General features: G+C 35.2%; 1 protein-coding gene across 4 annotated transcripts in view; it reads left to right on the top strand.

Moving 5' to 3' along the window:
• The window catches only part of LOC145690922 (uncharacterized), a 124,302-nt gene that overhangs the window by 73,122 nt on the left and 35,956 nt on the right, over nt 1-15,224 (top strand). For 2 of the 4 annotated variants that reach the window (XM_081766368.1, XM_081766369.1), the window contains exon 2: nt 2,620-2,828. In XM_081766368.1, the coding sequence (XP_081622494.1) occupies nt 2,620-2,828 (209 nt within the window). Of the gene's footprint in view, nt 1-2,619; nt 6,881-15,224 lie in introns of those variants that run through there. The other 2 variants (XM_081766366.1, XM_081766367.1) reach the window with 1 other exon arrangement.

Genomic DNA, 15,224 nt, shown 5'->3' with positions numbered 1-15,224 from the left:
CGCAGTAGGTCGGGTGCTGTTGACCCACGATCGACTGACCAACCGACTCAATGACCAACTCCAACTCTGGCACTTTTCAGAATATCCGTACAGATTTTATAGAAGTTCCAAACGATATGTAATGCTTATATTTTAGGTTAAGGTATTGCTAGTCTGCTGTTTCATTTTTGAATGGAATTACGATTCGTCGTGATTTTTCTATATATTGTTTTTGTGAGAAAACGTTAATGAGCAATAGAAAATATAACTTTTTCGATTCGGATTGGTTTGGGTTAACAGCTTGAAAATGAAATCACTTAATGTCCAGCGATTATACCTGTTAGCAAGTGAAAACTATGATGGAAGCAAGTGAATTTTGTTGGACGAATTGCTGGAATGAGGAATTGGGAGTGTCCCGAGAAAACCCACGAGCATTATGTTGTCCGTCTCAAGCTTACTTTCCTTCGGAACGAAACAGGCACCCCACCCATCTGATTGTTTAGTAGGCGGGGTCTCACTTTCGATTCCCAGTGGGAAAGCCTTTGAAATATCAAATGCCCTCGATGTATCCCTGACGTTCAAGGTTATTGAAATCACCTGGAAAACGAGAATAACCGAATATAACAGAGATAAATTTCAGAGATACTTTCCGTCTTTTTAAAATTTAATCTTGAATTATCTGAACTGCTCTATTTTATCATGACCAAAATCAGTGATTCATGGTTAATAGAACATTGGATTCGTATACGTTTGCATTTCCTACATAGACGAGTGATTCTTGACTCTTACTTAAAAGAGCGGTCTTATGGTAGTGGCTTGAGCATTCGCTTTGTGTGTTAGTGGTCCACGGTTCGATTCTCCGAAGATATTTAGAAAAAAATTATAATTTAGAATGTTCATGTTTCTGATGTATAATAAAATGAAGAATTGTCAATTTCTCTCATTCTTACAAGTTAAATTTGAAACGATTTAGTTCAAAGGAAAAAGTAATTACATGACGTCACAGTGTACAATCTCGATTTCTACTGCCTGAAAACTTCGCTTGTTTCTCAAACAATTCATGAATAGAAACAGGTAATTCTTCAGGCTTAGTATGAGTCACAAATTTCCCTGGAACGTCATTGTATAATTGTTACTAAATGTTCTTCCACCCTTACTAGAAATAATAATAATATTTTCGTTCGGCATTTGCAACAAGTTGCATATATTCTCTCAAGTAAAATTGATGAATAATAATTATTCCTTTTTGTATACTTTGATAATAATAATAATAATAATAATAATAATAATAATAATAATAATAATAATAATGCTAATAAAAGTTTTAAAGTTGCCCTAAAGTTTGGCAAAACTTCCTTAACCTAGGTGTTTCGGGGAAGGGGTTCCGTAACTTCATGTAACACCTCTACAGCTACTCAAATTTAAACGAAAGCTTTCCGCTAATATTTCGCGTAGAAAATATCCTACTGTACGTTTTCAAGAAAATAACTGTATTAAAAAGAACTGAATATAATTGAAGACTAAAGCTTGTAGTAAACTAACTTGTGGAGTTTGCAGATGTAATTATAAAAGTTTGCTCCAAAGTATATACACAGACCATAATTCAGAGAGCTATGAAATACAAAGTAACAAAATAATGTATGAGATTCAGTCTACAGAGCAATTGTTGCTTAAAGGGTGGTTTACACAATTTCGAGAATCGAGATATGACGAGAAATGTTTACAATACTTTTTGTCTCGTCTCGATTCTCATCTCCAAAGCATGACGATAGTGTGACTTAGCGTTGTGCCGTCTCGAACTAAAATGTTAAGTCTCATCCCGATTTTGTCTGGTTTGTTTTAGAATCGAGATTAGAAATTCGTCTTTTCATGGGCAACATTACACAAAACCGAAATATTTTTTTGATTACTATCACTTTTCTGCTTGTAACGGTATGATCTGAGCGATAATAAATTTTTAATTTCTAAATATTCTTCGAGATATTTATAATTATTACTAGTATTATTCCTGAAAATTTGATATTTCAAGTGTTGAAACAAACGACTATTCAAATATTTGAATGTAATAAAGCGTGTGTTATCGCCATCAAAATTCCTTAGGTAAAAAAAAAAAAAAAAAAAAAAACTAGACGTGTATTCGATTGAAGAATCTCCAGATTACTGGTTAAGCGCCTAGACTTCTGAACCACGATCACCACGATGTAAATGATGCGTCTTTAGTCTGGTTACGTTAAGTTACTCTGCCTCACGTTGGAAAGTTATATATTATTTTTTTTCTTCATTTCAAAATGCCTTTCGTGTTCTCTTATGATGATATAAGTGAATGATCTGGCAGATCTAATTCTCATGCTGTGCATTTGTTTCAAAGCAGGCGCCATTATCAGGTCCAACACCTATGACCGCCACGATATAAATGATTGTTCATTTTGATATTGTGAAACAAACTATAGCCTTTTATTTTGAGAATAGAGAGATACGGAGACTTCTCAGTGGTACTACATTTCATATTTCTACAATATTTCATGTAATAAAATAAATTAAGCGTAATTTTATAACGAAATATAGCGAATGATTATATTTGTTGGTGCTACTGAATCATTATTTTCATTCACATTTCTTTCTTTGTTGAATTCTTCACAGGTGCGACAACGTATTAGCTTTCCACGAAGAAGAGAATGCGTTTATTACATCAAAGGAAGCCACTTCTATTTCAGATGAGGAAACTCATACCTCGATGCAGTTTAGTCAATCACGTTTTTCAAGACATATGCTGACACAGGAAAATGAAAGGCGTCATACGTGCCGAAACAGTGATCAACACTTTTGTCAAAGTTCAACTTTGTCGAGCGGTACGTTAGTACATACAGGTGATAAAATATGCACGTACGGAGAGTATGGAAATGAATTTAGTGTATGTTCAAGTTTGGCTACGCATATGTTAAATCATACAGGGGCAAGGTTACACACATGCCAAGAGTGTGGTAAGGCGTTTAAGCAACGTTCATATTTGGCTACACACATGTTAATCCACACAGGCGTAAAACATCACACATGCCAAGAGTGTGGTAAGGGATTTATATATCGTTCAAGTTTGGTTAATCACATGTTAATCCACACAGGACAAAAACATCATACATGCCAAGAGTGTGGTGAGTCATTTACGCTACGTTCAAATTTTGCTACACACCTGTTACTCCACACAAGAGAAAAACGTTACAAATGCCAAGAGTGTGGTAAGGCGTTTAAGCAACGTTCATATTTGGCTACACACATGTTAATCCACACAGGCGTAAAACATCACACATGCCAAGAGTGTGGTAAGGGATTTAAATATCGTTCAAGTTTGGTTAATCACATGTTAATCCACACAGGACAAAAACATCATACATGCCAAGAGTGTGGTGAGTCATTTACGCTACTTTCAAATTTTGCTACACACCTGTTACTCCACACAAGAGAAAAACGTCACAAATGCCAAGAGTGTGGTAAGTCATTTACTCTACGTTCAACTTTGGCTAGACACACGTTAATCCACACAGGAGTAAAACATCACACATGCCAAGAGTGTGGTAAGGGATTTAAATATCGTTCAGGTTTGGTTAGACACATGTTAATCCACACAGGAGTAAAACGTCACACATGCCAAGAGTGTGGTACGGCTTTTAAATTTCGTTCACATTTGGTTACACACATGTTAATCCACACAGGAGAAAAACTTCACATTTGCCAAGAGTGTGGTAAGGCGTTTAAACGACATTCATATTTAACTAGACACAAGTTAATCCACACATGAGAAAAAGCTCATATATGTCAATAGTGTGGTAAGTTATTTAATCAACGTTCAAATTTGGCAAAGCACATGTTAATCCATACTGGAGAAAAAGCTCACATATGCCATGAATGTGGTGGGTCGTTTAATCAGCGTTATAATTTGGCTACACACATGCATATGCACAGAGGAATAAAACATAACACATGCCAACAGTGTGGTTAGGCATATAAACGGCGATCACATCTTGCAACACACATGTTGATCAACACAGGACCAGAACCTCATACGTGAGTAGATGTGGAAAAAGATGTAGTCTGCGCTTAACCTTGCAAGGCATTTCAATACATAAGTGAAAAATCAAAGAGGTGCGTTGAGCGTAGCATGGCATTTACTCAAGGTTCACATACAGCAAATTAAATACTAATCCACACAGGACTAAATCTCACACACCCGGAGAGTTTAGAAAAACATTTACCTGCAGTTTACATTTGGTAAATCGCATGACAAGACACAGTTCAATAATCACACACGCGAAGGTTGTTCAACAGGATCTTGTTTGGAATCAGCTTTGACAAGACATGTAACTGGACATAGCATATAGAAATGAATTGACCTCACACACATGTTGTTAAGTCAAGTTTTGGAAGAAATTTTAAATTCACGATAAATACCCTGCTAAAAAGGTCTTCACTAGAATTAAGTTTAAAGGAATCATACCACATTAAGCCCATCAAATGTCGTATCTGCCCTTTGTAATGGAATGTGAGTTTTGGAAGACAAGTTGTTAAGTCCGTATTTTAGATGCAGATATCACGGGAAATTGATTCCACATCTACTGTACGAATCGCTCTTCTGCTTTGCCGCTATAGGGATTGCTGCATAGTGTGAAAGTGGCTGACGCCGACCAATATTCGAGTGACGATTCCATAAATGAACATTTATCTAAAGATAAAGACTCCAAATATACCGCTTCTTGAGACTTCTTATATGTAAGGGAGTTAAGGTAAACAAGTTTAAGCAACATCGATAATCAGGGTGCACCTTCCTCATCAGCTACAAGTGTAGATCCAGCGGGAAAACATGTTCCATGTCTATTCTAACACGAGGAATTTTTTGACCTTTCCGTTTGGGCTGCATCTTGCTCGCCGATACGTTGTTGCGCCTTTCCGTTTTCACCGAATTTATTTATATTTCCCGTTTCCAGGACATTCTTTCATGATCATTGACAGAAATTTTGGGGAAATTGAAGATAAGAAGCGATCAAAACCTCAAGTCCTCGTCCCTTCCACATGAGTTAAACTGATCAGACAAACTTTACGTTAATATCGTATTAAGGTTGTATGTGTTAAAAAATGACTCACTAACAATAGGGAACATGATTGCACTGCAATTGTGTTCGTCTTTGATTTCAAAGCGATATTAATAGCATTCTTATCCAGTGTTAATGACTTTACCGGATTTCGTGCTGTATGTTCGGAAAGAGGGTGTGTATAAAAAGTTCGTCACATAGTATCTTCCACTCTTTCTCGCTCACAGTCGTTTCTGAAGAGCGGGATGATGATATAAAGTGAACGTTCATGTGGATTGTTAAAAATAAAGTTCGAAGCTATGTTTCGTATTCCATGCCTATTTTTATTATGTACTCAGATGTTCTTGAGTATAGACTTACCAACTTTTCACTCGTTTTATAAGAAAAGTTGTTAAATCAGGTTTTAAACTTTATTCAAAAACGTTCTGTTTATCTTATAAGTATCTGGTACTGTAAGACATCGCATACCTGTCAAAATGAACCAGCACACAAAAGTTTAGACCATTGTATTAATATATCTGTATTGCAACACATTTCTATAAAATTTAACACTAGAAGCACCAGAAATTTTCCACCCTAGAAGCACCAAGCTGTTTTTTAAACCTCTCATGAAAATTTCCAGTTATGAGTATTGAATGACGTTACATATCTTGTTATACGTTACCATTTTATTTAACTAAGGTTGAAAACTATTCAATACAATAGTACATGATCATGGGTGCCGGAAGGTGGGGGCAGGGTGGTGCCCCCAGCTCACGAAAATGTACTCCCATGCGCAAAAAAATTGCGCGTATACTGTAACTCGAGATTTTTCGCATTTATTCCATTTTCCTTACGTTTATGGGTAAAATTCAGTTATTAGTATGTGGAGATAATAGAAACCAATCCATCTAAGGAGATATTTCCAAAAAATATAATAAAATAATAAAAAAATAAGAAAAAAACCAAAATTATGCTCGGTTTTGTGTATACTGGCAACGATGATTTCAAGGGATTTGTTCAGTAGCAGATCTCAATTGCGGAGGGAATTCAGTAGGGGAGTCGAGGAGTTGGATCAAGGAACTGGATAGTGGACTAAAATGTTGCATTTATTGGTTAAAACCTAGTGTGTAGATTGCCTGCCAAATATAAATTAGCTTCTGTAACTAAGATGTCGTACGAAAATATAGAATTAAAGAGAAAAACTCTTATCTTAAGGTTCGAAGCGATACGCACCATGGTTATGAACATTATTTCTTAAAAAAAAAAAAAAAAAAAAAAAAAAAAAAAAAAAAAAAAAGCCAACACAACGTAGCCTCCGTGGTTAGGTGGGTAGAGTGGCGGAGTCGTAGTTATTTTATTATTTTGAAACCACATCGAATCCCATCCCATCCTAATTTTTTTTTACAAAACATTATAAGAAGTGTATAATTTTGATGTTAATAAGAACCAAAACAATATAATAAGGAAATAATTTATTGATAGTATCCTTTAATCGAAGTATTTATTCAGTATTAGAATACGTGTACTATTGGAAACAGTTATTGTTTTTAGTTTATAGTTTTGTATGTTACTTCCCGTTCTTGAACAGCAGACAACTAACTCACTTCGGGTATGTGTGTCTGGAACAGGAAAACATACGCTCCTTGACAATCTATCCAGTGTTATCCCTTGTTACATCGACTTGATGTTAAATTGTTTATGTGTGTGTGTGCTTGTGTTTTTTGCTTTTTAGAGTATTGACTTCCTCTCTCTCTCTTTTTTATATCCACAAGTGCAAGAATGCTTTCGTTGAACGTAACTAAATTATACAGATCTATGTATGCGGAACACGAAAATTTCCGAAAGATAGCATGAATATGAACGATAATCATACCATATTTCTACATTATATAGTAGCGTGAAAAACTGATATTAAAATGATATAACAAACAGGGATAAGCTTTTTTTCTAGCATGGCAACACATTAAACGTAACTCATTAAATTTTGGGAATTACCAATTATCACCTTACGTGTCGTTGTATTCCTATTCTTTTTCACGTTCAAGCGACGAAAGAAGAAATTGTAATAATAGTGATAAAAATCGAATTCGAGATTTCAATGAATTCAAGTTTCACGCCCCCACATATCGAAAAAGTGATTTTGATGTCTGTCCATCTGTTCGTTTGTCGGTTCGTCACGCTTTTACATGCATTCAAATAGAGGCCATACTGTTCGACGTGTCTGGACCGAATTCTAGATATGAAGTTTTATAACACTTTATCGTTTCGAATTCTATATCCTCCGACACCTAAAAATTAGGGTAGTTTACTGAAGAATGAAAATTTAAAATAAATTGTTTCAAAAACAGCTGTAAAGATTTTGCTTTTTTTTTTTTTTTACAAATATAGTATGAATCATTACTCTGAAAAAAATACATAAGTTGTAATTTACCGTATGGGATGCGTTTTTCCGAACAATTTTCTCAATCACATTTCATAAATAGTTGTATCATTAATAACCTAACAATATGACACAACTCGTTCATCCTGTAAGCATTAAGAAGGGGTAGTTTACTCTTCTCCGACGATTTTCCTATTAACGCCTGACGCAATTTTGTTCATATTTCATAAATAAATGTTACATAAATAACCTAACGATATGGTATAATTCCATCATTCTAAAAAGCTAGGAGTGGTATATAACTTTTCGGGGCAATTTTTACCGTACGATTTTGTCGAGAATGACTGGCAATTTGTTCGTATTTCATAAATAGCATAACTCGTTTGTCCAGAAAAGATACACAAGGGATATTTTATTCTTGGGGATGACTTTTTTGACGATTTCTCAGCAGGTACTCAGACGCTTTTGCTCATAGTTCACATAAAATTATTTCTTTAATAATTCTAATATATGGCATAAGTTATTTCAAACAGAAATATGACCAATGGGTACTTTACTTTTGGACATAAGTTGCTTCGAACAAAGTCTTCAAAAACACATTATTTTATTCGCATTTACCAAATAAATGTTTCAGTAATAGCTGCAGCCTAACACGAGTCAGTTTAAGAAATTCGAGCGAGAAAATTCAGTGCGTTTCATCCGTACCCATTCTTAAATATATTTTTAAATGTTACACCTAATCACAATTTTCCTAACAAAATCGAAGGTTCTTTTTAAATGTGCTTTGTTGCAGCCAAATGGTTCAAGCGCATTGGTTCTGGATTTGATTCCCGGTGAGAGCTAGTGTATTTTTATCCAACGTTAAGATATAGGTGCAAAGAGAAAAGTGTTTAAACAAGCCTAATCAAGCTAATGAATAATACAAAGAAATAATACAATATTACGAAATTATAAAAGAAACGTTGTTAATATTAGATATTTGCGTGTGAAATGTCCAACCGATGACAGTCAACTCCAAAGGTAAGAAAGTGAAACATCCAATAAAAGGTTAGTCAGTGGTCTCTAGTTAAAGCTATCCTACTAGGAACTGCTTGATATACCAAAAAATGTTGTAATCTCTGGGAGACATGTAAGGAGAATACATTGGGTGAGAGAGTTTAACTCATGAATAGTCTGCACCTTCGTTGAGTATTGAAGTGCGTAGGTCTATATAGGTTTGCATTGAAATGAGTATTAATACACAATATCTGTTGAATATTACGAGGGTTTGCGGACAGGTTTGCAGTGCATTTCACGGAATTCGATATTGTAAGGATCCTAGCGAACTCCTGAGCCTTCCCCACTGTACACTATAAGTTAAATTCGTGCTTAATTAAAAACTATTTGTTTAAATTTAACACTGTTAACCGTTATCACCTGTGCACTACGGGCAACAATCCGCAAGTAATTCTTTATGTTTGCCCTTTGTTTTAGCGCCATAAATGTTTTTGTTCATAAATTTCTTTGTGTATGATTTTGCATATACGTAGCGTGGACATTAGATTTTCACTTCTACTTCATATGCATCTAATTACAAACACACGTATAGAATGAACATAATAAACTTGTAATATATAGTTTGTGTACGGAAAATAGTACACGAGGCGCTGCACGGGAGAGCAGTGTGCATACTTTTGGCAGTCAAGTTCATAAGAAATTTATAATAATAATAATAATAATAATAATAATAATAAACAGAAAACGAAACAGTTATTTACATAATTTATTTATTTAAGTATGTAAGTGCAAGTACTTAAGTTATTTCTCTCTCTCTCTCTCTCTCTCTCTCTTTAAAGGCAACAACCCTTAGGGTACCAAAACGTAGAAAAAAACTTGTGGCACTCACGACTATAGGGTGGTGTGTGTTTAGCGCATCGGGTTATCTTATTGTTAGTACCAGCTTTCTAGACCGGATGAGTTATTAACGGTAGAAAATACAAGAAAATATACATTTCTATTACTATTAAAGTAAATAATTAAACTCATTCCCTCAATGTGATACTTGTCTGTTTAACTGTATACAGACAGCTGATCTGTGAAAGAATCGTTCATAATAATAAATAAAATAAACTCGACAAATATTCTTATAAATAATAGGTAAAAGTTTGCGTCACACTGTTCATGTTGCTGGGCACGCCAGTGTGCCCCGTTATCCGGTTGTGGCACACTGGAATATAGGGTATGGCTTTCTATTTTTTCCCAACTATTTTAACTGCTTCAATTGAAGTGAATTTATAATAATAAGAGAATGAATTGAATCTTCTTACCCATAGATTTAGAAATAAGGTCCGCTAAAATTGTATATATAAAAATAATAATACTTAGAATTTTATAGAGTAGTTTGTTTTATTCGAAATGACATACTTCCTGCAACTGTTTGGGTTGGAATTATTTGAAGTGAAATCTTTAAGTTTTACGACCCACGGTTATACCGGCTAGGGTAAAGGACACGATGATGATGAGAAATGAATGCAATGGTGAAATGAAAAAAGTGGGAGAAAACGGGAGAACCCCGAGAAAACCCATGCGCATGGTGTTTCTCCACCGCAAAATTCACTTGGTGTGAGCTGGGGTCGAACCAAGGATCCCGTGCACCAAAGGTGAACGCTTTATCACTGAGCCACCGCGGCCCCTCTGAAATTATTTATAGGAGAGAGTGACTACTTTATGAAAACTTGATATCGAACACATTTGTTTAACAATACCAGCTTTTTGTGAAATATTGCTTAATATTCAGAAAAATCTAAGTCAATAAAATAATAATAATAATAATTATTATTATTATTATTAGCTTAAATTAAAAACTCTCTGGACCTAGTGCATTGGCACAATTCCACGAACTAAAAAGAATGTGTTTACTTCTCATGTAAGTGTAGAAGGACTTAATTCCTTTTGCTTTCAATATACGAAGAAAGTCAAATGATATGCTACATAAAATGCCCTATGCAACATAATGTAGTATAGAGTCATCATTTCAGGTTGCCTAAAGAACACTTTCGTTTTAGCAAGAAAAAAAGAAAATAGAAAATACTGAGTTTTAACCTAATAGAAAGTTTGCAGATTTAAGGAAAATGCACAGAATTGTTGGATATAAAATGTAGTTCGGATTAATGGAGTAAGACGCCGTAAAAAGTTTATTGTTTGAAATATACTGGGAGTGACCAAGCCATTACATATGGAAATATCGAAAGAAATACGTTAATGGTATTAGTTGCAAACTGTTTTAGAAATGAAAAAATTAAGGAAATCTCTAAAACTCTGATATCACAGATCCAAATTGACTGACTGTTAAGTAAAACTGCCAAATCTGAGTAAAGCAAAAAAAAAAAAAAAGTATTAATGACCTGTGTTACAGTTTCAGACATATCATTCTCATATCAAAACTGCGATAGAAGTATATTACGAATAAAGGTGGATTCACAGTTTTGGAATACCAACAAATCATTTTGCTGGATGTAAATTTTCGGAAAACTTTTTTATAAGGCTTTAGATTTATTTATTTTTTTGTTTGTTTATGAGCTTCCCCATGCCGTAAACGTCGCCAACTTCTAGTGGACCACTTGCCGGTAAATGGCGATCGTCGATATAGCGACGCGTCGAAGGATTGCCGCTAGTCTGCCACTAGTGGCAGGGATTCGTCGAGTCGAAGCAGATATCTAGAATCGGGGGTATTGAAGTTACCACCACGTAAGAACGAGGACTTCATTTTCGTCCGCGCTCGTTTGATTTGCCACGGAGAATCGTAAAGGGACCAACATGAACTATCACCAGTCATGTGCATGCGGTTATTATTATATATTATTTTTCGCTGACGAATTGTTATTGTAAGGACAATACTTGAGCTCCGGGGGTTAAGAGTAACTCCTGCCTTTACATCATGAAGTGAAAAATCTTGAGATGGGTGCGTATAATTGTATGAATATTGTTGGTAACTGTCGCCGATCACTAGCAAGTGAATATGGGAGAACTATGAAAAAAGTAAATAGACGCTTGCCATTTTGTTATAAAATTACATGACGAGTGCATTTGATCTGATTCCAAACAGTTATCGTCAAATGTACACGGTTAAAGGAGCACTCTGATTAGAAATATTAAAAAGACTTCAACGATTTATCACTCTACAAGGTGTGTCTTCATAATCACCTCTGTGGCGAATTCGGAAGACTACGCAACTAGTAACCCTAAGGTTGATGGTTCACGCCTAGCTCAGGGCACTTTTGTTTTATATTTTTTAAATGTTTTTAGACTCACTTTGATGCAAAGAAATTACGCATATAGGCGATTTCACGTATTTTAGGGGAATCATTTTGTGGTTCGTTGGCGTCCCGTCGCTTCTCTGCCGGTGGTGGTATAATTTTCAAAACGGAAGTGGGATCAATTTTTGGCTGCGGGACCGCCAATTTTTGGGGACATGTCACTAGTTGCCTATCGGTGGTCCACCGACGCTTACGGCATGGGATTGTCCCCTCACGAGTGAGGCAGATTGTAATCGACCAAAAGTGTTTTGGAAAAATGGGAAACATCTTCCGACTTCGACTTCTGAATAATACGTTTAGGATCAAGTCGAATCAAGGCTGCGCCACGGGAAGGTAGAACAAGTGAGGCAATCGTTCCAAGCACTACGCTCGAGAGCTTCCATCTCATTCAAGACTTAGACTCTTCAGGAAAAGTAACAAGTTTATTACTTGTAATTTATTCTTTGAGTCAAAGTATTTTCCAATAAACTATCGTTTTGTAAGATATCTTTACGATTGTATACTATTGAGTTGAGTTGATTTTGAGTTTAACGTCCCGTTCAGCAGCGAGGCTATATGAGACGTGGACCTACTGATTAACGTGGAATCCGAACCACATGAGCTCCCGCCGGGAATCGAACCCGGGCCTCTGTATACTATTAATTTCGAAAATTGTACTCATAATATAATTTCTCATCATGGATTTGAAAAAATCAAAGTTGGAACAAAGAAAGATCTCCGATCCACATGTATCATCATGTTTGATATGGAAGTCTCATCTTCATTATTGACCCTTAATTTATTTTAGTCCTAGGTAACGCGAATCGACGGGATGGGTCTAAGTGAAAACATTTATTCAGATGATTAAGTAATCAGGAAATTCCTGCTGTTATTTCACGAAACACAACAGATCTTGAGGATTAAAACAAGACAATTTTGCTTACCAGGGGGAGGGAGTAAATCATCTGCATACGTTTTCTTAACTAGGAAGAAGGCAAGGGCGCCGATCCTCGGGGCCGGGCCGCCCAAAGCTCATGTAGGCCTCCTTTGTATTTAAGAATATACAATATTTGGTATAATTTGAGTGTAATTTGTCTTAAAATCCTCATATATATATCTTCTCCATTTGAATGCACCCCCCCCAAATTTACAGAGAAATTGGCGTCCTTGGAAGGTCTAGTGAAATGAATAAAAATGTGATAACGTAATACTTGAACAACTCTATCTAATGGAGGAAAGTAAATTAGTATTCAACACTTCTTTCAATTTTAAGCATTTCAAAGATTCTCGTAATTTAGTAGCGTCCCGGATTTGCATTTTTTAAATATGGGAACTCTATCTATACCTTAACGTGGGAATCGGTTTCGGACCATGCACTTAAGCCGCTTTGCCACAAGAGGCACCTAGGAGTTTTTCTTTCGATTTCCTTAGAAATATTACGAATGGAATGACTTTTAAAACTATGTTTAAAAAAGAATACACATCCATACAATAAGATGATAATCTTATAGCTAGGAAATATATTGAATTGTTTTTAATTTGTTCTCACTCTACCAAAACAGCACTTATGCTTTTTTTTTTTTTATTCCAGCCTTTTAATATAAGCATTTCACACTATTGTCTCTTCTAGGACGATACAATTCTAGCTCATGTATATGCTAGCTTTGGAAATACAGTAGAGTTTCGCTTATCCGACATTAACAGGCAGGAAGAACGCTGGATAATATGGATGTGTTAAGAAAAGATCTATTAAAAGTAAAACTTATGATATAATTTTACATATTATGCATCTAATAATAATGTTTTATAACAAATAACTGCACTGCACTGAATCAGGGACGTATCCAGCGTGAGGGCCTGAGGGCTGTCCCTCTTCGAAACTCAAACACTTTTTAATAAACTTGCTTTTACCCTTTTGAGGTTCTTTTATATCAGCTTACTAGCAATCAGTGTCCAAACTTTGGGCAATGTGCTGTTGTCTTGTTATAATTCTAAGAACATACCATAATGGCATTATACCAGGTGGAATTAAAGAACAGTTTTAAATAGGATTAACATTTCGTTTTTTATGTTCTGTTTTTAACTTTAATATATTAGAACGATACACTCAATGTCTTCTTGCTATTTTTGTTATGCGATATACGTAGCAGACAGTTTTCATTAGTTACATTTCTCTCGAAAATATGTTTCATTTTGTTTGTGCTATAATGCAGTTTCCAAAGTAAACCGGTTTATAAATGAAAAGTAGGAAAAAGTTTAAGAAAAGTACACAACTGTTGCATTATTATTATTATTATTATTATTGATATTTTTAAAACATTAGAATTACGTGCTTACGAGGATTCGTGTTGGGCCCCCTCCGAATAGAAAACCTGGATACATGTCTGCACTGAATGATAGACGTATGATTCAAGGTGTAGACGGGCGCGCTAGGCGATAGACTCCAGAGCATGAGAAATAGATTAAGACCACAACTTGCAGTTCTTCTTGCCGATTGGTGCTGTTTGCAATGATATATCGGATCATACGGTATGTGGAACAAAGGATGGTCGGATAAGCGAGACCATGGTGTATTGTTGTTTCACGCACCTAAACCTGTAAAATGTTTGTATAAACAATCATCTTTCACTCCCTAGCTAAATTTGTGGGTATGATCACACACCTTGCCTCATAAAATATAGTCTTATAAAGAAAAAAATTTTTTTTAGCTAAAACCTAAAGAAAAGCCAACTTCTGTAATTTAGTTTATATATATATATTATAATGGCAAACTAGTCCATTTCATCTCGATAAATCACGTTTGGTACTAAGATGTCTTTTTCTGTCCGTATATATCCTTCACACTTTGTTGGAGACAAAATTGTTCTTTCCCCAAGAAAACAGGATGAGAGAAGCTATACAACAGCATGAACAGAAACAATTGCTATTAACAATAGTTCTCTAATCCTGGATAAATACGTCATTACAGCAAAATATCAATAAGTTGTCCTTATTATATTGCTTCGGTTCTTATTAACATGAAAATTATGTTTTGTAAAAAATAAAAAAAATGGAATGGGATGGGATTCGATGTGGTGTCAAAATAATAATAAAAAAAAACTACGAGTCTGTCACTCTATCCACCTAACCACGGAGGTTACGTTGTGTTGGCTCTTTTTTTTTTTAAAGAAATAATCTTCATAACCATGGTGCGTTTCGCTTCGAACCTTAAGATAAGAGTTTTTCTCTTTAATTCTATATTTTCGTACGACATCTTAGTTACAGAAGCTAATTTATATTTGGCAGGCAATCTACACAGTAGGTTTTAACCAATAAATGCAACATTTTAGTCCACTATCCAATTCGAACGAATTGTCCCATTCCATTGATTTATCCAAATTGCAGCTTGTAAACCGCTTATTGTTAATGGTCACTTTGCGAAATGAACAATAAATCGGTTAACATAATCTTTCCACTACTTCCTCAGGTTTGTTATCTATCTGGAACGGACCTTGTGATTGTGTCCCCACATACACTTCCATATTTGTT

Source organism: Thermobia domestica, chromosome 7, assembly GCF_964235325.1.
Source record: "Thermobia domestica chromosome 7, izTheDome1.hap1.1, whole genome shotgun sequence".
In the NCBI taxonomy this organism is placed as follows: Eukaryota; Metazoa; Arthropoda; class Insecta; order Zygentoma; family Lepismatidae; genus Thermobia; species Thermobia domestica.
This window is presented reverse-complemented; position numbering and strand designations above follow the sequence as displayed.